Source organism: Anser anser, assembly GCF_964211835.1.
Source record: "Anser anser genome assembly, chromosome: 1".
NCBI classification, from domain to species: domain Eukaryota; kingdom Metazoa; phylum Chordata; class Aves; order Anseriformes; family Anatidae; genus Anser; species Anser anser.
In genome coordinates, this window is record NC_139720.1 from 106,832,274 (window position 1) to 106,845,680 (window position 13,407).

A 13,407-nucleotide genomic window follows, 5' to 3' on the forward strand; every position below is an offset into this window, starting at 1 on the left:
GAGTGATTTCTGCTTAGTTTATAAAAAATGTCCCCCTGTTTGACATTGCTTGTAGATTTGCAATAGAATTTCGTGACATGCTATAATTTTTATCCACATAATAATGGGAAATATGGGGTGTGTGTTGGGGAGAGAGAGTGACTACATTAATATTTTATAACACGAGAAGCAACATAAAAAAGAAAGGACATTATTTGTTTATTGTTTAATCCTTTTCTGAATTAATTCTTTCCTGCTGAGAATTTGAACTTCTTGCTGCCAAACGTAAATATAATGTGAGGACAGGCTACAGACACATTATGGTTTGTCACAAGAAAAGCAAAATTTAGCGTAGTTAAAAGTCCTAAAAGAAAATTCTTGCTTTATTGAAATCTTGTCTGTAATCTTAGATTTTATTATATCTATCTATGAACCTATATTCCTAATATCTACATATGCAATATTATACACATAGAATTTATATTAAATATACTTAGGTAATGTATACTATATTATATTCTGTTATTTACACTTCTAGATGAGCTAGCTTTTTCACACAGAAAGTTCAAGTACATGAAAAAAAAAAGTCTGAAATATGAATAATTTCCTGTGTTGCTTTAGAAAAGCACATGTTAAAAGATACATGGTGTCTAGCTTTAAGATGAGCATGGCATTCATTTTAGAGCCAACATGACAGGTCTCTGTTTTTGTTTCATTCATTCAGTCTGAGAATTCAGAATAAATGGAAGAAATTTTGTTCAGTAATGAATGTGGTTTTCCTTTGGCATTATCACTGTTAGGATATTTATTATATTGCCTGTATCATTTTGGTATGAAGTGTAATACTGTACAACACAGTCAGATGTGGAGAAAACAAAATGAGGTTTAAGCTTAATTTGAACTGAAATAAATATTTTCTAGTGGAGGTCTACAGTATTACAGAGATTTAGTCTTGAGGCCTTGAGGTCTTTTAAGTATGTATTAACTCCCCTGCTATTCAAGAGTAGTGAAACAATACTACAGTGTCTATGTAATACCTAGATATTAATGTCGCAGTTTGCAGTTTTACTTCAAATGCAGGTAATAGAAACATGAATATTCAACATAAAGGTAACATTACATATAGCAACATTATATATGTCAGCTGAGATCTAGTACAGTGAAAAATATCTAGAATATATTAGCACTTTCAAGACAGCTAGAAATCACTGTCAAGAGTTTTATTAAGTAAATTTTATATTTTTTCATTTGATTTATACTCTAGGAGTTGAGAGGGAAGACAAAACAGCGTTCTGAAGATTATTTAGAAAATGTTCATTTACTCAGAGAGAATAATCTGTATGCAATAATGTACTGAACAACATTTTTCTTTTCCCAAGAGTAAATTTTGCCAGAATAATTTGCACTTTTTACAGTTATTTATCACTGCATATGTTATTTGTCTTGCACAGAATATATATGGTCATTGTGAAATTCAAATTATCTTAACTAGTTTTAATTGGACTGACAAATCAGCTGAGACAGATTCTGTGTTTTTTCTGTTGAACAAGAAAAAACTTTTGGAGTCAAGTTCTTGGAAAAACATTCAACATACACATTCAAAATCTGATTCCTACTCATTATCATCTGTTGAATTAAAATCCACGCATGATGTGACTGTTCTTCCAATTAAGTTATTTTGCTGTTGGTGGTGTGTTTGTGTTCTGCATGTGTGCTGATAATCGGTGTTCTTGCAGTGCGGTTGTAACTGTACCATATGTACCTTGCAGGTCAATTTTATATAAATATATATATATGTATATATTGATTTTGAGTGGTAGATCGGGATGAAAAAGAAGTAATTTCAGTAAAAAGTAAATATATTTTTTTCCCCCTTAGACAAACAGATAAGTCACTTTGAATAGAGTCCAAACTCCTCAATACCTCACACTTCAAACAATGTATATATTCCTTTGTTTCTTCTTTTAGTTTTGGTGTATTTATACAAGATGATAATCAGTTGCATAAACTTTTTTGCATGGTAGCCCAGACTGATTTTTATGGCAGATAAAATTACGTCCTAATAATACCACTATGAAGAAAACAGCTTACAGTTATATAACTAAAGCAGCTTTTCCTTTAATCTGCAAGCAATTTATTGATCTTACCTGACATGTTGCCAAATGTATGATCAAAATCAGGACCACTCATAAGGGGAAAGGTAGGGCCCTGAATTCTCTCCCAGTCTGAATCATCATCTAAATCTTGCCTCCAGTAACAAAAGCCATCTTCAAAAGTGCAATAGACTTTCTCATAATCTGTGAATAAGAACCTCTAGTATATAAAAATGACAAAGACATTAAGTATTTTCTCAGAATTTCATAAGAATGAGTGACAAACAGTGTACATTTTTTAAATGTTTTTGAAAACTAGAGCCCATGGTGACTCTCATTTTGCTCTTCTAAGCAACTCAAATAAATGTGTCATTTATGCTGTAAACAATGCATCACTGAAGGTGGCCTGACACGCTCTTGTACTTATTCATCAAACTTCTTTCTTGATCCTTCACCAGTAAGTGGTGGGGAAATGAGAGAGTACCCCTTGCATAGCTAACCCTAAGGACTAATCCTCCTCTTTCCTTAGCTGCAGTCTGGGCTGCTCCAGCAGAAAGATTCCCATGAGAGCCTCCACCTGTAAGCTCGACATATAACTGCTGTGCTTTACACACCAGAAATGTCTCTGTCTTTGTCCTTTGCTCCTTATTGATCACATGTGTTTGCTGCAACACTCTCAATACTTTTCTTCCCATCATTTTATCTCTTCATGGTGCCTTGAATCACAGTTCTGCCCATAACAAGGATTTCCATGTGACAAGAATTTGTTGGCATTCTGAGTCTTTTCTGCAGCATATCCCTTCCTAGTCACATGCCTCATCCATATCCTTCTCAAAATGTAGCAGCTGAAGCAGCCTTCACTTGCCGAATCTGCCTCTAAATTTATTTCTTGACTACTAAAGAATACCAGAGCATGAGTCACATTGCTGCATTTTGTTTTCACCATAGATTTACTGCATCTGGATTTTTTATTTTATTTATTTATTTATTTATTTATTTATTTAATGTCTAGTCACCGAAGCACGTATTGTTCTGAATGCTAATTTTACCACTTGGGACTGCTATTTGTGGCAATGAATTAGATTATCAGAAACTCTGGAGGACAGGTACGACCTGGAGATCACAAAATAGTGATCAGCATTGGTGATCCCACAGTGTTCATCAGTTAACAAACTGACAGTGTGGAATCTGAAGGCCATCTGATATGGCCAGAGTTTTACTCTTTCATTTTCACAGCACAGTCTTTGTAAGGCATTACCCTATTACCAGATCTAGGCCTGTAGGCCTGTGGACAGTCCTAATGAAATCAATGATATGATCTTTAAAACAGGATGAAATTTCTCAATGTGGAGTAAATTAAGGGACTAAGGCCAGAAAATACTGCTTCCCTGTTCATCTCCATTTTATCAAACTGAAAATATAGTTTCACCAAGCATTCTAGAAAACAAGCAAACAAAAAAGAACACTTACTGTTTAGCTCATTTGCATTAAATGCAGTATATGTTGCATTAAAGCCATTGTAATTTTCAGAATAATCAGATATAAACTCAGCTGTAGCCTCATGAGAAAAAATGTATACTGTCTCAGCATTAGACCCTGAGAGAGAAGCTGAAAACAAGCAGAATAAAATAGTCAGAGAAAAAGAAATCACATGTGCATTAATATCTCCAGTACTGTTATAAAAACACACTGGATTAGTCTTTCGAGTCTTAAAGAATGCTTTCTCTTTTGTACAGTGATCCTGTCTACAAGGCCTTTGAAACCCTGAAGCCATTTGGTTTGGCTGCCATATAATTATTCTGCATATCCCATCTCACTTATCTGTCAATATGGATATCAGCTAGTGGAGAAACATCTTTTATGTTACACTGTGATTATTTTTTTATTTTGTTATAAAATACCCATATATTCAAAATTATAATCTTCTTATTCATGCTTATTATGCTACAGATTTTCTTGAGGTTTACAGATATGCACTCTGAAACTTTAGAATAACAATACTATGTGTTTTTATTAGATATACTTACTCTCTTACGTAATTAGTATATATGCTTACAGAATTTCATGGACTAAAGAAATTTTGAATTACTGTAAAATTAATTTATTTACTTAAATGTAGAGTCTACTGGAAATGTACTTTAGAACGTTTTAGGCAACCCACTGAAGGACAGTCTTTAACATTGTCTTTACATCTTTGCAGTATCACCAGTCACCCCCACAGCAGTCTTTCAAAATACGCAAGTTAATGGTTCCTACAGAGAATATTATTGAAGCACTCTCTCACATGGAAATTTAAATCCCAAAGCGGGATTATATTCAGAGCAGTACTGGAGGGGTAGAATTTCTCCATTTGGTATTTCAGGTGTCTTTTACTATTCTACATTCCCAATCTCTCCCTGCTTCCAAAAATAGGAGTATACAATAAAGATCTTTCTGACTTAGAAATATTCCTGATCTAGATATTTATCTCCAAGTATGTGTGTTCCATCTGTGATGGAATTCAGCTGGACAGACTGAGTCATGAAAAATGGTGAGAATCCCAGTTTTCCAGAATAGAATATAGAGGTAGTAACGTCATGCATATAATAAATTGCAGGGAGAACCATAGAACTTCTATCAGCTTCAGTTTAAATGCCTTAATTTTATTTCACTGTGTGCAATGTTAAAGGATCATCTGACAACGTATTTCCAATGAAACACAAACCCAGAAAGACCATGGCACTGTTCAAGTTATAATGATTGTTCAAATAAGACCTGTTGTTCACATAAGACCTGTAAAATTGTTGTGATTTTTTATATACACGTAAGCATATTTCTGGTTATTTCATAAGAGCATTTAAGTATATCAAGATCAATTGTTTAATGGAAAACTGTATACAGATGCATTCTTTCACTTAGACATACACACAGTTTGTTTTTTTTTCAAATTTTTAACACTTATTTTACCACTTAAATGTTATTAATGAAAAAACAGTATCAACTGAAAAATAACCTTACCTCTTAAAGTCTTGTTTTGTCCTATACCTTCAAAAATATTTAGATTGTCTGCAAATTGTTGTGTATAAAAAGAAGTGAAGTTCAGTTTAATCGACAACCCTTGAGGCACTCTAAGATAACAGGAAAATAAACCAGAAAAAAAAAAATAAATGAAGAGCCATGTTCTCCAGTAATATTTGTTGCTGTTGTTGTTGTTGGTGTTGTTGTTTGCTTGTTTTTGATTGTAGTAAATCCATTGTGTGCTTGAACAACAATCAGTTCAGAAGCAAACTGAAATTACACCAATCGATATTATTAATCAAGATTAGCTATTTGGCTAACTTTTAGTTTGTAAAATTATGGATGGAATAGAGAATTAACCATTTGTAACAGTAGAACTACTCCTTTACTCACTGGAGTCACGTATATTCTAGGAACTCAATTTTCTTAAAATTTAGAACATGCTATTCAGTTGGACAGTCTTTTTTTTTTTCTCTGTGGATCATTAATTTCAAATCTCTTTTTAGTGCATGTTATTGATAGATGATAACATCTAACTGCTCAGGCAGAATTCACCAAGTCAGAGAAGTGGTATAATGGTATCAATATGTGTATCAAGATCTGTCTTCCAAAAGTTAAAAAAAAAAAAAAAAAGTCTCCTACACAAAACAGTATTTACATGAAGATTTGAGGATCTCGAAACCACTCTTTGGGAATGTGTTATCAAACCTAATATCACCCAGTAGTTTTAACAGCAGACGTCATTTTAACAAAAGTGTAAAAATTGCTGGGTTTTGTTTTGCTGTAGTAACCTATATTTAAGCAGTTACATACATGGTAGTCCAAATTCTAAAGCTGTAATATCAAAATTATCTTAGCTTCTTATGTCATCATTTTTGTTGTTGTTGTTTTTGTTTTTTGTTTGTTTGTTTGCTTTCTCTAATTAAGAGACTCAGTAAAAATAACTTTTGAACAACAATCTACTGGTGCTCATCAGAAGTGACTAGTAGGGAAACATGAAGTAAGTATTTGCATTTTTTGAAAAATGTTTTTCTGTCAGTTAAAAAACATCCTTAGTTTGAAAAGAGTAAAACAGTAGTTGAAAAGCAAAGATGAACTAATCTGTTGGAGAAACATTGAACTCGCTGCTCTTACTTTTGAAAGGAGAAGAAATTACTTCTTCATTCACGGAATAGTTAGAGGGGTGAAAATGTAAATGTTTTACCCAACGACAACAGGGAAATTTTTCTAGACAGAAAGAAAGGCAGAAGACAAAGCAAATCTTGGATGTGTTATAACTTTTAACACATTTTCATATGGATAATAAAAATAATAGTACAAAATATCTCTCATTGGTAACTGAAAAACCCAAAAGGTTCCCTCATAGGAACAATTCTGCTCTAAAGGGACCCAAAATTTGAACTTTTCAGGCCTTTACTCTCAGTGATACTACAATTTTCTAAAGCAGATAACTGGAAAATAAAACCAGATGTTTGCTTTTGCCATTGATCAATCTGTAATTACACAGATCTGCAGCACCTGTACTGTATTATTCACAATTATCCATGAGTATTTCCCAAACTAAGTTTTTGACAGTTACAGAGCCCATGTAGACACCTACTCAGTACACTGCCTCTTGCCACTACACCAGCCTTTGAAGCAAAATTAACAGCTTAGAAGGCAGTAGTTCACTTGAGACAAAATTATTTATTATGCTCAAATTCTGTAACACCACGAACTGAGAAACAAGTCAGGCGTATGTGCTGAAATATACAGTCTTGTGCTTTTCCTGTAACACACTGTATTTTAACATCATCTGTGGCCTGTAATTATTGGTGAATGGTACTGTTGAAGCTGAGAAGGAATGAATGTATTAAAGACAAGAAAAACTATGACTTTCCCCTGAAGTATAAAGGTGAAGATGAAAGTCCTGAACAAGCTCAAAGGGTAGTATTGTGAAAGGGGCCTTTGGGAATGAGAATTTCAAATCTTTTCCAATTTTAAAGGTATTTCCTTAAACTATTTTGAAAAACTATTTTGAAACTCTTCTACCAAATTAATACTTCTCACAATCAAAGAACGGCTATTATTACAAAGCCATGATCAGAATCACTGTCTCTCAATGCTGCAACTTTTGAACTGGTAATCATTCTGTGGATTTTAAGGAGCTTAAAACTCGTGACCATTGACTTATTTTAGATGAGTACTTGAGGATGAGATTTATCACGTACTATGGCTACCTTTTTGTTCTCCCTGGGCTATAAAGAGGAACAAGGGAATTCTTGAATACTCCAGCTGTTAATAACAGGGATGTCTTATACAAAAACAGTACCTAAAGACTGGTATGTACTGTAATACTTTGAAACTGATATCTTGCAATTATTTTGAATTGTATAATTTGTTGTGAGCTTAAAAATCTGTTCCTTCGCATGCATGTAACACACCAGATTTATCAAAATCATGCCAAAGAATCCTTGCAAGTGGGAAAATTTGTGGTATAGTTATGGGTTTTAGGCCTGCAAGTCTTTAAAGAAAAGCTGTGTAAATACAAGGGAGAAAATGCCATTATGTATTATGTATTTTCTATGCTGGGGTATTTGAGAATAGAAATGGCATAAGGTACACAAAAAAACAACACCTCATAATCAAAGAAATCTTAGCTACAAAACTGTTGGAAAATGGCTTACAGTATAATCCATCGGCAAACAATATTTGCATTATACGGTTTCGGATAATTCATAGAGTGAAAAGACCCAGAGGAATCAGTCAGCATGTATTTTCCATCACAAACTGCAGCTGTAAAGATATAATGAAGAACATTTGTCAAAATGTCATTTGAAAAACAGAAGCAGAGTCAAAATGAGAGTGACCTTAGATACTGGTTTACAAGTATTACCTAGAAAATACTTTGTAAGCCACACTGGGAAGATAAACTAAAACACATTGCCAACCCACTCTCATTTCTAATTCCTATGACTACTTAAACTCAAACTACTATATGTGAAAAAAAAAGCAGCACAGACAGTTCAAGTTTAAATCAGAGACAATCCAACTAATCCAAACTAATATAAATTAATCAAACTCATTAAAATCCAGTAGGATTCAACTAATCCAACTGTCTTTCATTTTATTTTTTACCTTTGTAAGGAAAAAGTATCTTGCCTTAATAATTCCTATCTACAGCTACTTTAAATGAGGAAACTGTTCATGCACTATCAGAAACTTGATATCGTGAATAAATGCAAGAAGGGATATGGTTCACTATTGGTCTCTCTATTTTTATGATCTCCCTGTTCCTCGCCTTACATATTACTAAGTATTCAGAAAGATAAGTGGATATTCCCAGTTTCCTGCTAGCTATCGAGTTCATTCATCTAAGGTAAATCTCATCCATCATCATGTAATTTTTCAAAAGGCTTTTATTAGTTTTGTTTACTTGGTGCATTATACCATCTCATGCATGTTCTTCAGTTTAAAAATCAATTACTTAAAAAAAAATAATCTGTACTTCTAAACCTCAGAAAGATCGGAAATGTTAATTCACATTGAATTATATAATTGCAGAAGACACTGAAACATTGTTTAAGACTTTGCTGCATCCTCACTGAACATTATGCCAGGATTCTCTCTGAAGTTATTTTTTTCCCTTTTTCAAGAAAGCATCACAGAGCTTTCAAGTAAGGATATAATCAGTACAGTACAAGACTATCTGGAGAGGTAAGTTCATCAATTTGAAGTTTATAACCAGAAATAAGATAGAGATTTTCATTAACATCAGAAATGAAATCATACCTATAATGACTATTCAAATGATGAATAATCAATCATATTGGAAATTGAAATTTTATTGAACATAGTACTCCTCTGGGAAATTATTATATAAAATAATAAATCAGGGCTCCTTATCTGTTCATTTTAAAAGCATAAAATTCTTTCTGTCCATCACGACAGCAAAAACAAAATAAAAATTAAGCTTTGTTTCTGTCAGGCTCAGTCAATATTGTATTAATAAGGACCATGTAAAATGAATTTCGCTAACAATTTTGTCTGATGCATAAGCTGGAATAGAAACATGTTCCATTTTGCAATCTTCATGGATGTTGAGAGGAAAGTAGACCATGTAAAATTTTAAATACATAGAGAAAACAGGTCCATGAAAGAGATATAGTATTTTATATAACTTTTTTATGAGATTAGACTACACTTTTAGAGCAGGCATAGAAGTACTTTTTCTGTCCATCTGAATTCATACATTCCCTGTCTTTACCAATGGGCTAATATTTACAACCATCTCCCCCAAACAGTGCAATTTCTTTAATTAATGAACAGAGAAAACGTTATGGATACCTTTCCAAAGTCAATATTTATAAAACATTCTGAAATAGCAGACAAAAAGAAGAAATCATTAACAAAAACATTAAATGGAGACATTACAAAAAATATCATTTATCTAACATCCAAGAGCTTAGTTTTCATTTATACCAGAATGAAACTCTGGCTATACTCCAGGGATGAATTTCAGGTGTCAGCCCACCTATTTCCACATGCAGTCTCCAAATGGAAACCAATAGGTATGAGGAACACAGAAAAGCATCGAAAACAGTAAGAGATACTATGAACAGGAACAGCAGAGCAGCTGACCCCAGTACAAGATAGTCAGTGCAGCAGTAACAAATGATATGAACTAGACGTCCTCTCTTGGTGCTACTAGTGTTGAGAGAAGAGTAAAATTAATGCGAGCTTCAGTTTTTCTAATTCAGTTGTTCTAAGACAGGAGACATCTTTTGTAGCAACTACTTTAACTGTTTCCCAACATGCATCTGTGTCCATTTCTATTTAGTTATGTTGCATACAGGGCACATGAGGAGGACTTAATCCTGTTATCCTTGAAATCCAGGGAGAAGCTCCTCAAACTGGTTAGATGAAGCCCACATATTTCATTCAACAGGCCCTTTTTCTGCCAAGAGCAGTGCATTACTTGCTGGCTTCCATATGATTAATCTCTCTCAATACTCTAGTAATGTTGTGAGGTATCTAATCACAAAATATTAGCCTAGACATATAATAACTGTAAAGAAAGGATGCAAAGTGAACACCTTCTGGGCTCAGCCTCCAGTCTCCCCTTTCCTTACACTTACAGGCTACATGGCTGCTTTTCAGCGTTGCTGGATATTATTAATAGGTGCTGTTCAGACTTTCACATTTCTCTAGAGACCCTTTCATTGAAATTGCTTACTGTACTTTTGCACTGGTCTTTTGTTACTGCACTCATTGCAGAACCAGAAATAAACCTTTCAAGATAATTTTCATCAATAAACGCAAAAATGAAGGTGTTCAGTAGTCTGAAACTCTGCTAAGAATCTTAGATTTTCCTGAGTTCTGTCTAAGACAGGAAGAGACCATTAAAATTCACACTTGTATCCTGTATTTAAAAACTGCTAACATACTATAAACTCAGAAGTATTAGACAGAAAAATAATCAAGATGAAAAAACAAACCAAGTTGCTTAAACAGCAGAAACTCCACTGTGTGCAAGAACACTTGTAGCAAGAATCATGTATCACCTGTAAATCTCATTGTAAAACCCTGAAGCACTTCTGAAAATATAGACATTTTTAGCTTTTATGTGATTGTATTGTTACTCTAGGGATGAGACATAAGTGAAAAATCAAAGGAATGGAAAAATTGGCAGGTATCCCAAACGTGCATATGGCTTATTGCCATTCACTCCTCTGTTTTTGCAAAGTCTGCTAGGAAATCTAAATATATACATTTAGAAAAGCTCTCTGCTTTTTGGATGGAAAATTTTAAGACTGAAAATGTAAAGTAAGTGTGATGGAGCAACAATTTGTCCCCTAGCCAGAATTGCATTTCTTTAAGGTTATGAACTGAATCTGCCAATCTAATTGCAACTGAATAAATTGCTTGGAAATACCAGGCAATAGTGATAATAATCAGGGATGACCCATCCAGCTACCTAAAGCAAATTATAACTACAGCTAGTTTCTTTATGATTTTCTGCCCATTTGAAGTTGTATGCATATTCCTGTAGTTTTCAGCTCAGTTGTGCATATTCTTTACTGACTGGTGAAATTTGGCTATGATCAAGAAATAATATACTCAGTTGAAAGGAGCAGGGCACTCACAACTTTTATGTTGCAGAGAGTCAGGGAGAGATGCAAATCAGATCCAGAAAGGCATGTGCATCAGAGGCTATGCCTCAGCTGAAAAACTCTGCTCAAATAGAATTCATGCACAGGCTCCAGGGCATAGCTGAGTCATAACTCTGAATGCAAGCAGGTGAATTATCAATGTATGAATATCAATTAAATTCTCTCTTATGTAACAGGTGTGATTGTAGTATCTTTAAAATCATGAGCAAAACTTTTGAAATGAGACCTAATAATTAATACTAACTAAAAAGCATTTGTTTTTATGAGATGTATGCTACTAATTATTAACTATTATAAGGATCTGCACTTTTTATTTAGCTCTATCCACAACAAAACTAAAAGCCCACCAGAATACCAAAACCAAAACCCACATCTTAAAAAAACAGTGTGATGCTAGAAATGAAAGACTGAATAACTCCTTGGAGTTGTGTTACTTCAGCCTCTCCAATGGAGCAAAGGTCTAGCTGAAGCTACCCTAGGACCTTCAGATTTCCCCAATGTAGAGAGACCTGCTCAGAGCTCATCACTGTTATGATCTAGCTGGAGGCAGCTGTTATGATAAATAAAGATTTGGATGCATTTCAGTGGATACTCTACCAAAGTATTTTGATGGATGTTTTCCTTAAAGGGCCTGACTAAGTCTCCCTTCTGAGCTGGCTGCACTCAGAAAAGTGAAGGTAATGGGCAGGTCTGCAATTCGCCTTTTTTCTAAAGAAGATTCCACTTGCAGATGGGGTCAGCATGCCACCAGCCTTCAGAAACAGGCTTGCAATGACTATATTAAAATTCTTAAAATTATTTCAGATTCTAAAAAATATTTTTCTTCTTTGTTTTTAAAGCAGAGTCCAACATTTAACATGCTTCTGAAAACTCAAACTAGACTGACCCCACCATTTTTCCCAGGAGAGCTCAGAAATATGTTCTCACAGCAGAACACAAATAAGCTTTCCAGATTCCTTTACTAACAAAAGATATATTAAAAATAAAATAAAATAAATACAATAAATAAAATAAAATAATAAAATAAAATAAAATAATCAGGGAGTTCATTGTTCCAACGTCTCCCAGAAAATTTAAAAAGTTCTCTTTGCAAGAAAACTTTAGAGACTGGGAGCTGAGACTGTGAAGAGCAATGCAGGCAACATTAACACATATGCCTCCCCACCAAAAAGCAGCATACACAATTTGGTAACCAGCAACACAAACAGAATCCTTGGTACAATTTCAGTGCTCACTGCTAAATGGAGCATTGGCAGCTGCATGAAAAGGTGCTTAGGGAAGCTAGGCAAATAAGCTCACTGGTGGTGAAGGATGCAATTTATTTATTTATTTTTTTTATTCAGTCATATACCAATCAGGTCGTAGTTCTGTAACATTTTCACAGAATCATAGAATAGCAGAGATTGGAAGGATGACCTCTATAGGTCATCTTGTCCAATCCCCTGCTCAGGCAGGGTCTCCTAGAGCTTTTTGCCCAAATGTTTACATCATCATCTTGCATCTCTCACTGTGGTGCCAGCAAATCAAACATTTGTGTCAGATGTGCAAGTGCATGGTCAACAAACGAAGTTACAGTTCCTGCCACAGCAGGAGTCACACTTGACATCTGTGGCTGCAAAATGCAGTACACACTCACCACCCCACCTAAGTCTCTGAATGTGGAGGCAGGAGAGAGTAGGTGTTCCTTTGTGTGCGACAGACTGCTGATTTTGTTAAGAAAAATAACTTTTCTGATTGAACGGTAGCTACATTTTCAAAAAGGTGTCTCATTGATCTAAATTTGTTCTCACTGAAATGAAAAAATCATTTTCTCTATTGCCTTATGAGTAGTTTTAAGTTCGCTTCAAAATCCTCAATGGCATCTAATTATTTCTCAAAGGGCAAATTTCAGTTATCATTTAATTTAATTCATAATTTTAATAAAAGCACATCAAGAAATTATACAAACTTATCTAAACATATAGTACATTCAGTATAGCTTTAGTATTAGAGAGTACATTTTTAGTTGAAGCATAGGGGATTTTAGCAGGAAAAGCCAGATGTTTTACAGCTAACACTGCAGAAATTTAAAGATGGGCCCCGGTATATTAGCTTATTCCTTGCCTGATTTTTCTATGTAGGAATCTAAAATCAATTATCTCACAATAAATTAGTAAGAAGAATACATTGTCTATATGATACAGTAT

At 34.1% G+C, this 13,407-nt stretch overlaps 1 protein-coding gene across 1 annotated transcript in view; it reads right to left on the reverse strand.

Annotated features, from left to right (window-relative positions):
• The window catches only part of TMPRSS15 (transmembrane serine protease 15), a 58,331-nt gene that overhangs the window by 30,360 nt on the left and 14,564 nt on the right, over positions 1–13,407 (reverse strand). Inside the window, 4 exon segments of the mRNA XM_083804009.1 lie at positions 2,127–2,276; positions 3,543–3,680; positions 5,070–5,179; positions 7,736–7,844. Of these exon segments, the coding sequence (XP_083660135.1) occupies positions 2,127–2,276; positions 3,543–3,680; positions 5,070–5,179; positions 7,736–7,844 (507 nt within the window).